Genomic DNA, 21,938 nt, shown 5'->3' on the forward strand with positions numbered 1-21,938 from the left:
AATTTGGGTCCCAGAAAAATGGTTGTTTGTATAGGTCGTTGGGTATCCACTATATTTTAATTCGTGGTTCAAACCACGGACTAAGCTGATATTATCCATGAACTCAACGTTTATAGATTATTCAAAATTTGAACTTCAAATGCTAATAAAAAAAAATTGTGCCTATGTATTATTATAATTTTTTAATCACTATAAGAATAACATATGAGGAACTTTGTATAAAATTTACAAGTATTTTTATAGGGCCAAAAAGATTTTATCGACACATAAAAAAACAATTTTCAGAAAAATTGAAAATTTCAGTTGTCTATAAATAGCTCAAAAAAATTAAAAATATTTTGAAAATTAAATCACGTAAAGAAAACGCGAATCTTAATAACTGGTAAAATTTTCAAGTATCTACGACTTATACTTTTTGAATAATAACAAATATTTAAAATCGTCTGAGGATAAATCGTTATCGTTACGCGATTTCGTTAAAATTTAAAATTCAAACGCACTTAAAATTTTCCTATAATGATGCTTCGAGTTTTCTCTATAGATACTTGAAGGTAAACTTATGGAAAACTTAGTGTTGTATTTTTAATCCTTAGTTATAAACACAAAAATTTATGATTTTTCAACTTCAAATAATTTGCAAATATTCATGGATTTAACGAATTGTTGTCAATATTTGAACTTCAAATGCTAATAAAAAAAAATTGTGCCTATGTATTCTTATAATTTTTTAATCACTATAAGAATAACATATGAGGAACTTGTATAACATTTTCAAGTATTTTGATAGGGCCAAAAAAATTATCGACCCGTCAAAAAAAATTTTCAGAAAAATTGAAAATTTCAGTTGTCTATAAATAGCTCGAAAAAAGTCAAAATATTTTGAAATTTAAATCACGTAAAGAAAACGCGAATCTTAATAACTGGTAAAAATTTCAAGTATCTACGACTTATACTTTTTGAATAATAACAAATATCAAAAATCGTTTGAGGCTAAACTGTTATTTAACGCGGTTTTTGTAAAAATTTAAATTTCAAACACTCATAAAAATTTTTTGTCTGAATCCGGTAGAGTTTTTTTTACAGATATTTGAAGAAAAATGTATGGAGAACCTTGTACCAAATTTTCAAAACTTAGTTATAAAAGAAAAAAATTTTATGATTTTTCAACTTCAAAATTACTTGCAAATTTTCGCGTTTTCGACAGATTTCGTAAAAATTTGAACTAAAAACACTTATAAAAAAAATTGTGACTAACGATTTTAATTTTTTTTAGCTACATAAAAACAACTTATAAGGAACCTTGTATTAAATTTTTAAAACTTTTTGGTCATCCAAAAATTTTTTATCGACACTTTAAAAAAATTTCTCAAAAAAATCGAAAATTTCAGTGGTCTATAAATAACTCAAAAAAAGTCAAAATTTTTCAAAATTTAACTATATACGGATACCACTGACATTAACATTTGGTGAAAATTTCAAGTATTTTCAGTAATTAGTTTTTGAATTACAAACATAAAAAAAATCGATTTGGTCGAAAACTGGTTTTGCGTAAAAATTGCCGTTTTTCCGTCATTTTTTTTTGTTTTTCTGGATTTTTTTGAAAACTGTTGGAAAATGTTAACTTTTTACCTCTATAATGCACCAAGGATATTCACTTTTACATCGGAAACCACCCCCATTGTTTGAAATTGGAGCATTATTTCGACTAGTTATGCTGTACACAGACACAAAAACAAAAAAAAAAAAAACACACACCATTGTAAAATCAATACATTCATCACTTCGTTCAGAATCTAAAAATACCTACTTATAAAAAAAATCAAAAATTTCAGTTGTTTAATAAATAGTTAAAAAAAAGAATATTTTTGAAATTTAATCGTATATAGATAATGCTAATATAAACATTTAGTGAAAATGTCAAGTATTTACAGTGATTAGTTTTCGAATTCCAACTATATAAAAAAATTAACTATTATTTTTGAAAACTGATTGCGTAAAAATTTTCTTTTTTTCGTCACCTTTTTTTTTTGTTTTTTCCGATTATTTTGAACACTGTTGGAAAATTCTTACTTTTACTTCTAAAATGCACCAATAATATTGACTTGGCCATCGGAAACCATCTCTGAAGTTTAAAACTAAATTATTATTTCGACAAGTTATGTTATACACAGAAAAAAAACGCACACACGTCGAAATGCTGACTCTAAGGTATATGAGCAATCTTATTTATCAAAATGTATTTTAATTCTATTTAATTTATAATTAATAAGTAATACCTACACAAATTTGTATTTATTTATAAATAAATAAAAATTAATAAAATCTCATTCACTTGTACAGTCGTACTAATCGTAGGTGTTAATTATATAAATTATAAATCCTTGACGAAGCGCAAAACGATGAGCATGACCTGGTAGTTAATAATACCACAGCTGCTATACTTCATTTCAAAAGAGAACATACCGGGCGGCGGACCAGTTTACGTTCGGCGGCGCGCATCCCCCACCAATTACCGCCGGTTATGACAAGCACGCTAGTAACGACTGCTTGTTGTCAACCGATATACACCCGGTGCCAAATATCACAGCTACCTGTTGACTATTAGTCTAACCGTGCTACTGTGAACACGTGCGTACGTTTCGTTTTTTTATTCTTTTGCATTCTTTTGCTATTGTTTTTTTGTATTTAATTATCAAACAATCGTTGATAATTATTATGGACCAACCTGGACATCCAAACGATCATCGATCACCAGTAAAGCGGAATCCAAGAGGAAAGGTAAATAATTAAAAAATTGTTTTAAGGATTACATTTTAAACATCATGTAATAATTAACAGAATAATAATAATAGTAATGGTAATATTGGATAATAATAAATTATAATCATCATAATATTGTAATACAAATTAACATAGGTAGTTATCTATATTACGTTTTTACTTAACAGTTTAAATTAGTTAATATATAATACAATAAACGTGTATCTAAGAAAAAAATTAATTTATGACTTATGCGAGAATAAAATATTTAAAAAAATACTATTAAAATATTTTTGGTTAAACTAATTCCAAGTAAATGTTTAGATTAAATTAATAATATACAGTGTCATATTTAAGTGGTAGTATTGGTACATATACAGTTATATATATTATACTATATTCCATAATCTTGGATTTTGTGACTGTACCACAAAATGTCTAGACTGTCTAGACCCAACATTCCTTTAGCTGAATACAATGAGTTAAAAGGTGGTCATGTAGGTACTATATCGCTTTTCGTGAGTCGTATATGTATCTTACCTAACATGGGTTTCATATGAAATTGTATACGAACAATGATTCTGAGCGACTACAGAACGATTGAAAATGTTATACAGTCCAATAAATGCCATTGTAAAAAGTCTGCAACGTTGCCATATCATTTGATTTTCGCAGCAATGAATGTATGTTAATTTTACAATGATGGGTGTGTTGTATTTTTTTGTTACTTTCATCATCTAGACAGTAAAAATGCTTCGATTGCCTAATTCAACATATTTTCTGGTAGGAGACTGAATCTATTTGGTTTTTTGGTAAATTAAAAGAAATAATTTCAAAAACATATAGAAAAATTAACAAAAAAATAAAATAAAACGGGAATTTTTACGCAAAACCAGTTTCCGACCAAATCGATTTTTTTTTTATGGTTGTAATTCAAAAACTAATCACTGAAAATACTTGAAATTTTCACCAAATGTTAATGTCAGTGGTATCCGTATATAGTTAAATTTTTTTTAAAGTGTCGATAAAAAATTTTTGGATGACCATAAAGTTTTGAAAATTTAATACAAGGTTCCTTATGAGTTGTTTTTAATGTAGCTAAAAAAAAAAAAAAATCGTTAGTCACAATTTTTTTTTATAAGCGTTTTTAGTTCAAATTTTTACGAAATCTGTCGAAAACGCGAAAATTTGCAAGTAATTTTGAAGTTAAAAAATCATAAAATTTTTTTCTTTTATAACTAAGTTTTGAAAATTTGGTACAAGGTTCTCCATACATTTTTCTTCAAATATCTGTAAAAAAAACTCTACCGGATTCAGACAAAAAAATTTTATGAGTGTTTGAAATTTAAATTTTTACAAAACCGCGTTAAATAACGGTTTAGCCTCAAACGATTTTTGATATTTGTTATAATTCAAAAAGTATAAGTCGTAGATACTTGAAAATTTTACCAGTTATTTAGATTGGCATTTTATTTACTTGATTTAATTTTCAAAATATTTTGAGTTTTTTTGAGCTATTTATAGACAACTGAAATTTTCAATTTTTCTGAAAAATGTTTTTTGAAGTGTCGATAAAATTTTTTTGGCTTTATCAAAATACTTGAAAATGTAATACAAAGTTCCTCATAAGTTATTCTTATAGTGATTATAAAATTATAAGAATACATAGGCACAATTTTTTTTTATTAGCATTTGAAGTTCAAATTTTGACGAAAATTCGTTAAAATTATGAATATTTGCAAATTATTTTGTAGGTATAATTCATAAAAATGTTTGTATAGGTAGCTAAGAGTTGAAAATTGAATACAAGATTTTTCATAAGTTTAGCTTACAATAATTATAAAAGAACTTAAATTTTGGTGTATTCAGGCCATTAAAACATAAACCACCTTTTTCACCAACAACTGGAAATTATATCCTAGGCTGACAAATCATCTTCGTTCAGAATCGTTTTTCGTATACAATGATAACTATCATTGGATTCAAATTTAACACTCCTATAATATACAATAATGATCCATACGGCACCTAATGTACAGCAGAGCGGTACTCACTTGCCCGCTTTTTTTAAGTTTATTATTTAATAATTTAATAAGAAATTATTTTTTTTCATAAATAAAATAAAAATTGTATAATAAAACGTAAACAATTTGTATATAAGTAAAAATTTAGGTTAGGTTAAAAATTTAATTTTTTTTTTCATAAATATATTAAAAATTGTATTATAAAACATACAAAAATTATAGAATTATAAAAAGTTAAAAAATATTTATGAAATATAGTCTAAAAATTTCGACATACAAATGATATATTTTGTAAAAAACATTTAATTTCTGATACTTTTTTTATATCTAAGTACATATTTTGTAATTGTCTTTCATATTTATTTTTTTTTGTTAAAAAAACCATACCTGTTTTAATTTTTAATAGTTTATTAATTTTAGATAATAGCGAATAATGCAATGTGCTAGTACTATTACTTTTTTATTTAGACAATCTTTTAAATATAATATTACTATTATTTTATTGTTTCAAGTAGTTGAATTTATCAAAAATATACATCTACTATAATAGGTAATTATAGTATAATTGATTATGTTTATAAAAAAAAAATTATATTTTACTGGAAAAAAAATAATTTCTTATTAAATATTAAATAATAAACTTAAAAAAAAAATGGGGGGAAATTGTCCGCCATTCGTTTTTTTAAACGTTATTTTTCTAAATTGTTTCCTAATAACATTTTCGATAATTTTGTTTTTTTTTTTTTTTTTATATATATATTTTTATTTCTTATACCTAACTTATAATAGTTACATGCACTTGAGTTATAACTAGTTATTCTTAATATTTAAAATTTAAATTTCAAATCAAAATAATCATTTATATTTTATATTTTATATGTAAAATTCAAAATTTCAAATTAAAACATTTTTAAAAGTGATAACACATATATAATATATATATATTTTTTTCGTAATAAATAATAAAAGTATAACTCAGAATTAACTCTATAATTTATTTACGTTTTCGTTTTTGATTTCGTTATTATATTTTTGTTGTTTTCGACGTTTTCATTTTATTAATAGTTTTCGTTTTTCATTTTTTTCGTTAAATAAGGTTTTTTAAAAACCTTTTTCCATCCCTGATTTTTACCGTATATGTTAATGATTTTTTTTTTAATTTGATTATTACAATTATTGTAATTTATAGTTAAAGTTTTCAATATGATCGTTTTAAAGCTGGATTTTACTTATAATTTTTTTTATTTTTCAGTTTGTTTGTTCTCGCCAAAAGGAGATGATAATTAATGCCTACAAAAGTAAATTGGAAGCTAATCCCAAGCTTGCTATAAGAGAGGCTCGTGTAATTCTTTCCAAAGAATTAGGCATTGGTATAACCACAATATCCAACACGCTTTCCGAGTATCGCAACTTTAAAACAGTATCATCACCGAATAGGACGAAAATTTTCAAAAATATCAATGTTAAGGTTGATGATTTTGACAAAGAAGCGATACGAAGAAAAGTTCATCAGTTTTGGGTAAATCGTGAGTTGCCAAATTTAAATAAAATTTTAAGTGTTGTAAATGAAGATGACACTTTACCGGACTTCGCATTGACAACACTATGGCGTCTTTTGAAATCAATGGGTTTTCAATTTTCAAAAAGAGGACGCAACAGTGCATTAATTGAAAATGATGACATTCGGGCATGGCGTAGACGGTATATCAGGGATATAAGGAAATATCGAGAGGAAGGCCGACCGATATATTACCTGGATGAAACGTGGGTGAATGCCGGAGACGTGGCAATACGAGTATGGTGTGATACAACCGTTAAATCGAGCCAAGCTGCATTTTCCCAGGGTCTTTCTACCGGAGCAGTTAACCCCACCGGAAAGGGAAAACGGCTCATAGTGTGTCACATCGGCTCTGAAGATGGATTTGTTTCGGATTCGTTATTATGCTTTGAGTCGAAGAAAAACACCAACGATTATCATGATGAAATGAATGGTGATAGTTTCCGTGATTGGTTGGAAGGTGTTTTACCAAGGCTCAAAGATAATGCGGTCATAGTTATGGACAACGCGCCATACCACTCGGTGAAGTTGGAGAAATGCCCGACTTCAAACTGGAGGAAGGCTGATATGATCCAATGGCTACAGGGTAAAGGAGAAGTTGTTGACCAAACTATGATTATACCGGAACTACTGGAAGTTGTTAGAAGGATAAAACCGATCTACAACAAGTACGTCATCGACGAGATGGTTTTACAACAGAACAAAACAGTGTTAAGGTTACCACCTTATCATTGCGAGCTCAATCCAATTGAGTTAGTTTGGTCTGTTGTAAAACGTCACGTAAAAGCCAACAACAAGACATTTAAATTACCTGATGTCAAAAACCTCTTGGTCGAAGGAATAGCCAAAGTGGACGCTGAAATGTGGAAGAACTTCGTAAAGCACACAATTGAAGAGGAAAATAAGTTTTGGACCTTAGATGACACAGTGGACGAATTGACGGCTGAACAAAACAGATTGGTTATGACGATAGGAAATAGTGACACTGAAGAAGATGACGATTTCGATCTTTTATCAGATTAAAAGATAAAATTGTGTAAATATTTGTAAAATTATTATTGTAAAATCGTTGTTATGTAAATTATTATTGTAAAAACCTATTTATTGTATTGTGTACATGATGTATAAAAATGTACTGTAAATTATTATTATACAACCATTAAGTTGATGCTCAATTTAAATAATCATATTATCAATAAAAAACTATTTAAAAAATATTAAATATTACCGATTCCTTGGTAAACGTTAACGCCGTGTCACTTGGATATGATAAATAATTGTAAACCGGCTATTTTAATAATTAGTGACTAGTGTATACTGTATACTCGTCGGCACAGTTTGATCGGCAACTTTCGTGCTCGATCGATGGCTAGTTACGGCGAAAGTGGGAGAAATTAGCCTCGGGACGGCTGGCAGCCGTCAGTCGACATGCGCGAAACCGGTATGTTCTCTTTTGAAATGTAGTGTAGTGTTGAGGGTCTTGGAAAAAATTATCTATGTATTCTTATAATTATTGAAATACTAAAAGACTAACTCATCAGCAACTTTGTATTAAATTTTCAAGTATTTTGAGTCAACCAAAAAAATTTAAACAAAAACGAATATTTCAAATGTTTATAAATAGTTATAAAATATGCGATATATTTTGAAAATTCAATTCTTCTATCACCTCACTAAAGATACCAGGTTCACCATTTACAGAAGAAGTCCAATTCATTATAGATTTACTATTTGGCAGTATGAAAATGGACCTATAACGTTATTACAATATAGTTATATAGTTACCTGTCTATTAATAAAAAAAATACTTAAAATGTCATTAAAAAAAGAACTCATTTCATATAAATATAAAAACATTGTAATTTATTTATAATTATTAATTAATAAAATAAACAATTATTATATTACAATAGAATTATATATTATACATTTATTTTATTTATTTATTTAACTTTAAACACTAATTATAGCATTGATTATAATATGGTGTGATTCATTTAATGTAAGAGTGACATTTATAAAGTGTCTTATACAGATACCCCATGCCATTAGAAAATTAAGGGGGAAGGTCACTCCTATGAAAAAAACACTATGGAGAAATCACTTTGGATATACTTCATTTCATTCGATTGTTTTCAAATAAAGTTTTTTTTGGAATTCCCTATATGTAAAGTATAGGAGTGACCTCTTCCTTCCCCCTTAAGTGCCCAAAAATAATTATGACATTGTCTATCTGTATATTATAACATTATTATAACCAATGCTTGAATTTATTAAGCTGCATTCCCACAACTGATGTACTTGGCCAATATTTGGTGCTGGTGGTTACTTGTCATGCCGTCGGATCGGCATACTTGTACAATATTACGGACAATATTACTCGGATTACTTGTCAAGTACGCGTGAACACCGTAATTGTGCACTGGTCAAATGTACAATTATTGTCGTATTTGGCAAGTACACCAGTCGTGGGAATGTGGCTTTACACATACAAATTAAAAAAAAAAACATTATTTAAAAAATTAATAAAATTAAGTTAAGATCCAGACAAGATAATCTTACAAAATTGAAATAAGAATAAAAATTAGGATACAAAATTTAAGTGTATAATTTTTAAATGCAAAATGTGCCATTTTGCAATATTGTTTTTTTTAAATTACAAAAAAGAATCTGTTAATTTTTTGCTATTACCTGGCATACTCATAGGCTTTGGGTGAATAATAGTGAAGAGTCAAAGCAAATTCTTTGATCTCTTTGCTGTATCTATAGCCTGTAGGTTTCCTACCTTTATTTTTGGAAACATTTTGGAATAATTCCAAAGTTGTACTATCCAATTTTTCCAGTAGAAGCTCTTCTGACTCATTTGCTAGTAATTTTTTGTCTTTTAAAATTTTTAGTAGGTCTTTCATATTTTGGATAGATTTATTTTGTCTTCGTACTTTCTGTTGTAATTGTTTAACTTTAGTTTTTAACTTTCTTATCATTGGTGAAAATATAGCACGTTTTGATGGACTACTGAATAATGGACGACAACACTGTTTTTTTTAATGGTGTAAGCTGGGGTTCTGGTAATTTACTTAAATCCAATACATAGTCTTTTTCAGAATCTGATGTTGATTCAGTTAGAAATTGACTTTGACTACTATGAACAGCTTCTAAACAAAATTTAAATGTGTATATCTTAATTTATATATTTTGAATTTTTTTAAAAAATTTTAATTTATTTAAAAAATTACCAATTTTTCAAGAAATAATATTCAGGTATTAAGATAATTACCTTTTTTTTCCAGACACTGCACCTTGGCTTTTTCTATTATAGAAGTGTAGTCTGGAAAAATTGAAGGTACTGCATTTTCTTTCAATTTGAGCAATTTGCTTCCAACATTGTTAACGAAATCATCTTTAGTAAAATGATCGGAGCAAACTTTGCTATATTGTGTGGGAATAAACCCTTTTCGGCCAACTGCCTGGATCCATTGCTGGGCTCGTGATGGATTTTTTAGAGGAAACCTAGTTATAAATAATATTAAATATAATATAAATATTTTATCAATAAATATCTATACTAATGAAACATATTAGATACATACTGGAAAAAAGTGGATTTTTCGACCTCCGGGTTTCGAACGGTTTGTGCACAAATGTACACTACACGAGCGCACCATAATAATATTTTAAAAAACTTACAAATTTAATAATTTAGAAAAAAATATACCTACTACCAAACACTTTTAAACTATTTGCTCCTACGAGAAGTATAAATTATAATTTTGTCTGTTATCACTAACATTGATAACATCGGCTTGTAAACAATGCCCAATCTGCATTATGACTGTTGGCTTCAAGTATTGGAACCAAGTCGGGCATCTAGTTAATAGTATATATCTGTGCTGCAACCCAAGGTTTATAGATAATACTATTATCTATAAACCTTGCCTGCAACCACACTGGAAAAAGCACATAGAGAACAGTGGTATTATAACCCCTAATCAAGGTGGATATATACGGTGGACCAGCTCAAAAAAAAAAAAGACACATAAATCACTTCAGCTATTTTCACCACTAGAGCGCGCTGTTATCAATTGGTGTCCCAAGTAACGAATGCATAATAATATATAAACCATGATATAATCAACAATTAATAATTATATCATGATATAAATAACAAATATGCTTATTATATTTTATTTTAAAAACAATTATTTATACAATAAAAATTAAATGAGTTTAGATATTTTTTTTAATCTCTTTTCAGTATTTTTTTTAGCTTCAACATCTTTATTTTTTTGTTTACATGCAAAAATCATTCTTGTTGTCAAATAAAACTTGGTAATATGTTTAGACAGTTGAAATTTATGTTCATCACAGCCAACTTTTGGATAGCCATGATTCTTAATTTCATCTAAAACTAAAAAACAAATTAACTTATTAATATCATATCAGCATTTATTAACATATTTAATTTTAAATTAAATTTTTTACCTTCAAATAAAATTAGTTGTTGAAAGTTATCTTTCTCCAGTATTTTAACAATTGCCTGTTCATAAGTATATATTAAGTTAAGTAAAATATCTGATGGTATAAATAAGTTGCCTCGACTCCTTTGTAAGGTAAAGCAATCATGATCTTCAAAATCTTCACATTTGATTAATGTTTTAAAACACTCTTCACAGGATTTTGCAATTGAAAATTTCCGTGCCTGTCTGACAACATATCCTACAAAATAGGTAAGAGCAGAAGAATCAATGTTATTTGACATATTATTATCAACACATGGTTGTTCAAAATTTGTGTGATCAGTTAATTCACTAAAATCTCCAGCATCTAATAGTTCGTCCAATTTATTTTCAAATTTTAATTTTTCAGTCAGCTCGGCATTAGGTTTTATATGTATAAGAGAGTTCAGTATTTCTCCACCAGAAACGTTACTACCTCTTGGTGGTTTAACTAATGAGTAAAATGACAAAAGCCTAAATAATTGAATAAAATTAAGTGGATCAGGATGCTGATTTGATCCACATGCATTACGTAAGTTTCCAAAGAGATGCTGAAATATTATATTTAATGTTTATACATCTTTTAAATAAATATTCACAATTTTACCTCCAGTTATCTAACTTGGTTGATTCGCCTTGTCATTAAATATTTATAACCAACTTCATCGCAAATATGTTTAACAAGTTCAACTGTACCTTTTAATGTGACAACAAGCCCCTTGTATGTTTGAATTGTCAAAAAATCATTTGGATTTGTTATAAGCTTTTTCCAATTGTATAAATATTCCAAGTATTCTCGTACTACCTATAATCAGTAAAATTTTAAGTTAGGTAATCATATAAGTTGATACAATTACAACTTTTTGTCCATGCGATTATTTGTCAGATGTTATAGAAGTATGTGCAGTTCTGGAGTTCATAATATCAATTAACAAATTAATTTTCCTAATAAATTTAATAGTGGGAAGACATCCTTTAAAATCTTCTAAACCTCGTTTGTGTAATTCTTCCAAAGCATCCGCCACTGTGCCACTAAAAAACTAAATATCAAGAAAACTTATTAAAATATGTTTTTAAGTTGAAAACATTAGTCTTACAGTCATTGCCATTTTTACATTCATTTTTTGAAACTGATGAGGGTATATATGATTTTTATTTATTTTGTAACACAATTTAATATGATTTTTTTCATCGAATTCGACCAACAATTTCCAATATTTAAAATCAACAATACCGCCTGGTGTCTAAATAAAAACTAGGTTTTAGTTAATTCACAAATTAAAAATAAATAAATTTTACCATTAAAATTTTTTGTTTTAATACACGAGACCAAGTAGTTTTTATTAAGTGAGGGAAATCCGAGGCAAACCAAAGACATCTATTCTGGTCAATAGGATGCTTACACCTTACATTATCCTCGTCAATGCCGAATAATTTCCACATTCCACGATTCCATGACCCACCATCAGTTACAACTATATGGACATACAGACCAGATTTTTCTAATAAAAAAATAGCCTCTAGAACCAGTTTTTGTAATATTTCAGCTGTAGCGGCTCCTTTACTCAGAAAAGCCCCTATTGATTGTACCCATGGGCCACGAAAAGGCTGAAACATAAATACTAGTGCATGAGCACCCATTTGATTTATTTGTTTTACTGGAGTGTATAAACCAAGATCAACAAGTCCATCCACTTTCAATGTTGATTTGTTGAAAGAAACAGCTGATGATAGAGCCATTTCATCTAAAAGCAATGCACCTAAACAAAATAACACATTTTATACTTCATATATAAATATTTAAAAACTATATTTACCATGTCGTTCATTCACATCTAAAAGCTTAACTTTTTCTTCTAAAATTTCAAATACATTTTCTTGAAATCCGTATGCTGGTTTAAATTTTTAATATAATTTTGTAAAGTTGTCTGGGAAGGTAATGGTAAAATATTATCTCAACACATTTTTCTGTATAAGGCTGGTCCTTTAATTTTCATTAAAATACATTGATAGATATATTCATTTGAATATCTCATGCCAAAGGGAGACTTTATTGAACATTTCTTAAAACAAGCTTTGACAATTTCTTGTTGTGTTGCAGGTAAATTGTCAATAGATTTGTTTAAGTCTTTTGAATTACATTCTTTAAATTTGTTCATTAAATGATTTACTTGCGTTTTCCAAGTAGTAACCTAATAATCAAAATAGTTAAATATTATTATAACCAATAATTTGTTATATTCAGGTACAACCCTTAATAGAAAAAAATACCTTTTTAGACAGATTTCTATTTAGTTTAAAGGTATATCTATTTTGTAAAGTTTTTTTTAGTGACCTTTTATTAATATTATTTTTAAAAAAACGACAATTTGTACAAGTTGTCTGTTCCCTTTTATATAACTCATACATTTAGATGATCTATACATATGATTTTGATGTTCAACACCTGGACACGTATTTAATTGATCTACTTCAATTAATAGCTGTTCGACATCATTTATACTAGTTACCTCCTTTCCAATTTGAATTGCCTTACCCAAAAAAAAAATACCTAAAAACCAAGTAACAATAATAGTTTATTAATTAATGTTATTAATTTTTATTGAAAATATTAGCCACTAGTTATTATTATTGACAAGGTGTATAAATATGAGTAAACTCATTTAAGGAATATAAAAACATAATAAATTAATAATATATTTATTTACCTGAGGGATAGTTGAAGTAAAGCGAACAATTTTATCAGTGTACAAATGTTCTATATGGGAATAAATAGTTGTATCAATGTCATAATGAATGCCCCACATTGTACCTGGTAATTCAACATTCTTCGCATCTCTATTGATGTCAAAACCTATATTTTTAGGAGAAATAATAGGGGAAAGCGAAGAAGAATTGTCATGCAATAGTGTATCTGCAAGTGCTATAATATTTACAGTGTTTAGTATTTTTACAAGTAATGCAATAATTGTGGTTTTTAATGTATTACTTTGTGAATTTTTGCCAGGCAAAAGCAATAAGCATTTGTTATATGTATTCTTTGCAGCTCTATTTAAGATACAGAAACAATTAAATAATAATTTTTAATAATATTAAATACCTACCTACCTACCTACAAATAATATTTACATTTTTTGAACTTTTTTGGGTAAAACATTTCTTACCGTTGGTGCTTTACGTTTGGTAATAGTTTTCGTCAAATATTTAGGTAGATTAGGAAATATACTAGGTACAGCTGTTGTTGGATACTGAATCGCTTATTTAAATTTGCGCGCGACGTGACGGTTATGTCCCGCGATGTAAAGTTGTCACCTTGGTTAACCGCGGCCGATACCAAGGAGAGGAACGATACTGTCGCGCCTTTGCCACCGGTTGCCAGCACACCGCTCCATTCATCAAATAAAATCTATACATTTTAATTAACATGTGGAGTTTAATATTATACTACTTAGTACTTTTACCTAATATATGTATTTATATATTTACATCATTTTTAGGAGTTGTAAACAGTGATGGATACTTAACATTAGGATTTAAAGCTGTATGTTCCTTCCTATGTTTTTTATTCCCAACATCACAACCAGGAAAAAAACATTTGCTGTTTTTACTCATTTTATAAAAATATATTAAGACGTTGACAGCCGTTAATAATAAATAATAATACAGTAATACACATTACAAATTGACAATTGTCAGTATTACATACTAATTCATATATAAGTTATAATATCATTAATTATTATGTTAATCGCCGGTATGCAATTTTGCAATGTAAAATATATCCACCTTGGATCTGCCGCCCGGCTCGCCGGTGCCCGGTCAGCTGTTGATAAAAACAGGACACCAATTGAAAATAGCGCACTCTGCCGAGATTATCATCTGTAGTAAATACAACGTACCCCTCTAACAAGGTGGGAGGGTGTTAGCTGGTCCACCGTATATATCCAATATCCACCTTGCCCCTAATCAAAGCATTATACCAGAATCAATATTAAAATTTGCGTCTGTCTGTTTTAATATTTGAGATTCTTGTGCTCTTCTTGTAATTTTATAATATACAACATTTATAATATTGTGATTTATTTTGTGACTGAGTGTTGTGTAATAAAATGTCGCCAAAAAAGTTTCGGACCAAAAAAAGGGAAACTGGAAAAAAAGCTTACCTACGTAAATTATTAAATAACTTAAAAAATAAAAAACCGTAAGTAATTTTTAATATTTTCTAATTGAACTTTATCAGTTATCTGAAACATTATTACAATAAATATTAGTTTTATAAAATATTAAAATGTATGCAATTTAACAATAAAATTAATTTACATAATATATTATACTGTTCCCATATTTATAATCTTTAGAGAAGTAGCCAGTACGTCAACAAACGTTGTTGCAAGCGTACAAAACGTAAGTCCGTTTGTTCCTGAAAATACTAGTACGCCACAAAGTGAAAGGCAGAAAGTAGTTGAATCGTCATTTGGATACTGATTTTAGTAGTGAGGATAATCCAACAATTTTTGAGTATGTCATTATTTTTTATTACGATTTCAACATTTAGTTTTATTTTCTTTTTATATAATTAATATAGAAGTCTTGAAGGCCGGAGAATTGTAGATATCAAACACTTGTTCGATCAAATACAAAATAGTCGACATAAACCTTTTGATTGTTCATTTTTGGATATGGTATTTCAATCAGAATGTCGTAAAGGATACCTGTCCGTATTTAGTTATCGGTGTAAAATGTGTAATATGAGTTTAACTTTCACATCTGAAAATATTCAGAATACAGATAAATATTTGCCCATCAATAAAGCTAATAAAGCTATTGTAAATAGCAGTTTAGCAATTGGTAATTATATTATTTTTCTAAAATTATTTTCAATTTGTATTAATTAGGTATTTATATTTTAAAGGTATTGGACATACGCAGCTTAGCGAGTTGTCGGCATCTATAGAACTCCCCTCTTTATCAACGGTATCTTATTTAAAAAATCTGTCCGTTATGAGCAATTCCATTCAAGAAACAGCATTTGATGTAATGATAAAAGCTGGTAATGAAGAAAGGCAAATTGCCATCAACAGTGGTAATGTTGATGAAAATGGTACACCGCTATGTACTGTAATAGCAGATGGTCAATGGTCAAAAAGATCGTATAAGACTAAGTATAACTCATTTTCTGGAGCGGTAAGAAACAATAGTTTTTATTTTGTTGTATTTATTATTATTTATTATCATAATTGAGTAGGTCACTAGAAACGCTTTGTTAAATTTGAATTCAAATTTTTGTCCAACCACAACAGTTTTTATCAATATTTATAAAAAAAATAATATCATGATTTTGATAAATTTCTTTTAAATATAATCGTAAAAAAAAATGAAACTTTTACATATTTTTTGCCTGTAGCTGTATTTAAAATTGTGTAAATTTATAAATTATTTTGTAGTCTCCTCTAGGTACCTGTTTATTAATAGAATTTTAAATAATTTTACAGGCTACTATTATAGGGCACAACACCAAAAATGTGTTATTCATTGGAATTCGTAATCGGTACTGTTCCGTTTGTGAACGTGCGAATAATAAAAATATAGAGGTACCAATTCACAAATGTTTTTTGAATTGGAATAAAGCATCAACGGCAATGGAAGCGGATGGAATAATTGAAGGATTTCTTAACAGCATGAGCATGCATGGCTTAAAATAGAACAAATTAATTGGTAAATTATATTTTTCAAGAAATGATATTTTCCACTTTCTGTATTATATTTTTCAGGCGATGGTGACAGTAGCGTCACCAAACGAATAAACGAAGTTATGCCGTATGGACCAGATTTTAAAATTAAAAAAATCGAATGTAGAAATCATCTACTGCGAAATTATGACGAAATTGAGTGCCCTTTCAAAAAGAACGGAATACCTATCCCGCTATCACACGTAACTTTATAATCAACAACATTCTGAGATTTCGGTTTGATATTAGGAAAGCAATTAACTATCATTTGAGCACAGATTTAACACTTCAGCAAAAAACAACAGGTGAACATAAAAAAAGTATAAATTAAATTTTATGAATATTTTGGGATTACCAAATTTATATATACACAAATTTATAACATTTATAATACTAAAACTGTATAATATCTATAACTAAAATTTATTTTCATTAAATATTTTTATAGTTATTTCATATTTCCTTGTTTTTAATTTTGTTTGAACCATATTTTTAGGGCTAAGAAAAGATATATCAAACGCTGCATATCACCGATTGGGCCAACACAACAGTTGTGCTTCATACTTTTGTACGGGGCCAAAAGTTGGTAAAATAAATTTTGTCCCGGAGGCGTATTAACGTTCCCTACTCGAAACTAGTCATGGTAATAAATCTGCCCTTCTGATTGGCTTATTTGAATTACGCGCCATAAATATTAATATTATAAATATTAAAAATAATAATCAGTTATACACTTTTATAATTACAATATTTATATATTATAATATGATAATATGATAATGAGCATAATTATTTATTTAATTATTAATAGGTAGGTATTTAATTTGTAAAAAGATTTTAAATACTTAACTCATTTTTTTAAAACCTTTTTATTTAACATGTTTAAATTAAATTGTTTTAATTTTGATATTAACTGTTGTAATAACTGAAAATAATATCAGCAATGAAAATGAATTCAATGTTGTATTACGCACAAAAATTGAACAAAAAGATAACTCTCACAGCATTGCTTGCGATGAATGGATACAGTTATTTTCAAATACAACAAAAACTAATTGGATTGTAAAATCTACATATCCAAATAAAATTAACTACTTGTACAGAAAAGACTTTGTTTGTCAACATTCATCTAAAAATAAGATTAATAATATTTCTTCTCATAAAACTAGAGTTAAAGATAAACAATGTAGTTCTTCGATAATAATTGTCATCAAGAAGAGTACTGTGCATACAAGGAGGAGAGATAAATATTTGAATAATGGATTAAATACTGAAATAAAGGTTAGTACATCCAACCTAACTCAATTTTTAGGTAGGTAGGCAGTCTTTAACTCTGTAACTGACAGAATTTTCGTTTTATTTTAAACACAGTTATAGAATTTATTACACAGCGAAGCTTATGGCTGTTAAAGAGTTTTAAATTCTTTCTAACTTAATTATATAAGTACCTACATACAAATATATAATTAATATATATGAAAATTAAAACATAAACTCATTAATTTATTGACAATACCTATGTTTATATTTTGTTTTAAGATTAATTTTAACCACCAGATTGATAATGCTGAAGCTTACAGCTATTTACGAGTTAGTCCTGAAGTACAAAATAATTTTATTAGTTATTTCAATAATGGAATGACTCCAGCATTGTCCAAATCATATCACGAAGTTATGATTACTGGAATAAATGATGATAATGATTCAATGACTTATATTAAGACATTAGCTAATGCTCAACAAAATCCAACAGAACGACAAATTTTTCAGATGTATGAAAACTGGAGGTAAATAAATAAAAAAATATTATACCTATGAGGCTATGACCAATGACCATGTATAATGCTATTTTTATTATTAATATATTAATTATATTGTATGATTAACTTGTTATATATTAAAATATTAAATAAGTTATTACCTACCTTATATAATGATATATCTATTGTAGGTAATTTAGCTGAAGATTTTCACTATGTAAAACAATTTATATAAATGTTTTATTATAAAGGGTATTATCATATTTAGCATTTTAGCATGTTAATTTAATGAATAAATATTTAGTTATTGTAATCATACATATGTATAACATTAAAGGTTTAAAATAATTTCATAATTATGAGTGAAGTGATGAGTGCATTAATTTATATGATATAATATATTATCGTTATAAATTGAAATATAGGGCAATAGGAAATAATTTCCCACCAAAAAAATTAATATCTTGAAGGTTCTGTTTCAGTAATTCATAAGTAGAGCGTGCCAAAAAAAAATGTCAATAAATCACTAAACTCAGAAAATTGTACACTATATATTTCATTTTTTAAAAACTATTTTTCTCTATTTAGCTATTTACTACACATTTTAAAATATTATTTAACCTATTCTAACCTTTTCCAATGTCTTATAAAGAGTTAATAGAATATTAAGACTGACCGACTATTTTAACTCTGAATCCTTTTTTGCATGCAATAATTAATCATTGAATTCAAATTTAATACATTCATAACGATGACCAACTCAATTATGAGGTGCACTCAACACTTACTATACTGCAGAACAAGTTCCCCAATTATTATATTATATATATTTTTCACTACCTTCAATTTTTAGGTCAAAGCAATTTGGGGATCGTACTGAAGAAAGCATTATTAAAGTTCTCAGAGAAAAACAATTGCTTATTCAAAAAGGTGGTGGATTAATAGAAATTTCTGAAAGTCCCCTTGCTATTGCCGTTGTAACACCAATTATGCGTAGAGCCCATGGATTTTCATTTTCAAAAGATATAGTCTTCGTAGATTCAAGTAGTTCTTGTGATCAAGGGAATTCTACTGTCACATTTATTTTTGGTGCATCCAAAATAGGTGGGATTCCACTGGGAGTGGTAATTCATAAACATCAAACTACAAATGATTATATAAATATATTTACTTTGTTGAAGAAATGTTTGGGTGATATCGCATTCAATGGATATATGTATCCTTCTGTTTTTATGACAGACAACAGCGCAGCAGAACGAAGAGCACTTGCTACAGTATTTTCAGAATCAAAGTTATTACTTTGTGCATTTCATATGTGTCACGCCTTGTGGAGGTAGCTCTGGGAAAGTAAACATAAAATTGAAAAATCTGAAAGACAGTTGAAAATGATAAGTTTTAGAGCAGTGCTATTTGAACAGGACGAAAGTATATCTCGAAAAGGTATAGAAGAACTATGTAATGATTCAAATGTAAAATTTTCAAATCATATGATATCATTAAAAAATCGAATGACAGAATGAGCTGTTTGCTTCAGAAAACAACTATCAATTCATGGCCAAAATACAAATAATATTATTGAATCATCTATTCTTATTTTTAAGGATATTGTCCTTGAAATATGTAAGGCATATAATGCTGCTGCATTAGTTGACTTTATTTTTCAAGTACTTGAAGACTACCATAAAAGACGTCTCATTAAATATGCTTCATATAGGGTAACAAAACCCCAATTACAGTGTAATTCACTTTTATCTAAAACAAAAGATTTAAAAGTTACTAAAATCAATGAAACAAAGTACACTGTTTCATCGTCAACAACAACTGATTTAGTATATGATGTTATAGTATGTGATGGGTATGAATACTGTGAATGTCCAGCTGGAATTGGAGGAACATCCTGTAAACACATATGTGCTATTTATTCTAATGGTTTTATAGTTGAAAACATTCCTACACTTACGACTAAAAATAGAATTCAGTTGGGAAATTTAGCTGTAGGAAATACTTTTGACCATGCATTCATGGAACCTATGGAAACTCCTCAAAACATTGACTATGATAATTTAATGGACAAACCAAATTCACAGCTTACCTCAAATAACAAATTATACAATGAAGATAACCACAATGAAAATATTGAAAACCAATTAGTAAACTCAAATGACCACCTAGATGTCTCTAATGAAGTTGCTAAAGAAATAAATGTCCTTCAAAATAATATTGACACCATAAAAAATTTAGTTAGTGACAATCAGAATAATATCATGGTATTAAAAAACATGAAACAATTCAATAAGCTATTGGGAAACATAAAATCAGTATCTGACTTAACAGATATATTTTTCAATAAATTCCGACGTGGAAAACTAATAGGCTAACCAACTTCTAGGACTAGACGGGTCAGAAAAATAAGTAATGGTGCAAAACGTATACAGGCAGGACGTCCCTCTAATATTGAAAAGTCCATCATGGTTAAGAAAAAACAACGAGTTCGTTGTCTTGGAAAAAATGTTACTAATAATGTACCACACACAAAAAGTCATTGAAAATAATGTTATATAAGTTAAAACATTATAATATTTAGTGTTTTCTTTGTTGGTTTTTGTGTTCATATTTTATTCAATTATTATATTGGTGGTTAATTATATTTTAATTAAATTATCTACTTAATCACCTAATTATACACATTTATTTATGAAGGTTTATTAATTACTTATAAGTTAATAATAACATATTTTGTATGTAGATTTAGAATAGTGAAACACTTATTTATATTCTAAATAAAATATTATTAAACACATTATGCAATAATACACATTTTGCACACATTAAAGGGTGAATTATCAATTGCTAATTAATAATAATATGGGTATATAATACTAGCAATGCCTAAATATTAAAATATATTTCCCAATTACTTATTGATACTGATGAGTGATGAATATAATTGTAATCTATACAAATATTATTATTACTTATTTTTTACTAGGTAACTATTTAAGTTTTTATTTTTGTTATTTTATTGAAAAGTGTACAACTGAAGGTTTATTGAGTTTATAATATGTATTTATATTATACCAGTATAAAGATTCTAACAACTTATTATATTGTTATCATAATTTGTAAGTAGATTTAGAATAGGTAGTGAAACACAATAATATAATATTCTAAATAAAATAATATTAAACACAATTTGCATACATTAATTATTGTTTATCATTTTATTGTTTTCTAATTAAATGTTTGTATGATTTTAAAAATGAATACCCAAACGTTCCAAATTCAAGTATTTGTTATAAATAATATTATATAAGTTAAAACTTTATAATATTTTTATATATTATTTTATTTATTTTTTTTTAGTTGGTTTTTGTGTTCATATTTTATTTAATTATATTTTACTATTTTAGTTAAATTGTCTACTTAATCACCTAATTATACACATTTATACAATGAACATAATATGAATATAATTTATACAATATATATATAAGTATAATATAAGTCATTGAATCATTATCATAATTTATGAAAATAACTGTATCCATTGTGTTATTACACAGTTAATATCAAAATTAAAACAATTTTATTTAAACATATTAAATAAAAAG

At 27.4% G+C, this 21,938-nt stretch overlaps 1 protein-coding gene and 1 pseudogene across 1 annotated transcript; both read left to right on the forward strand.

Annotated features, from left to right (window-relative positions):
* The first annotated feature begins 2,451 nt into the window (after positions 1-2,451).
* Positions 2,452-7,777, forward strand: LOC126553236 (uncharacterized). Its single transcript, XM_050208390.1, has 2 exons — positions 2,452-2,778; positions 6,037-7,777. Exons 1-2 carry the CDS (start codon positions 2,716-2,718, stop codon positions 7,363-7,365), a joined length of 1,392 nt encoding a protein of 463 aa, XP_050064347.1. The 5' UTR covers positions 2,452-2,715; the 3' UTR covers positions 7,366-7,777.
* Positions 7,778-19,559: 11,782 nt separating this feature from the next.
* Positions 19,560-20,873, forward strand: LOC126553226 (uncharacterized; annotated as a pseudogene).
* The last annotated feature ends 1,065 nt before the right edge of the window (positions 20,874-21,938 follow it).

The sequence above is a fragment of the Aphis gossypii genome, unplaced genomic scaffold (genome assembly GCF_020184175.1).
Source record: "Aphis gossypii isolate Hap1 unplaced genomic scaffold, ASM2018417v2 Contig00103, whole genome shotgun sequence".
Taxonomy (NCBI): domain Eukaryota; kingdom Metazoa; phylum Arthropoda; class Insecta; order Hemiptera; family Aphididae; genus Aphis; species Aphis gossypii.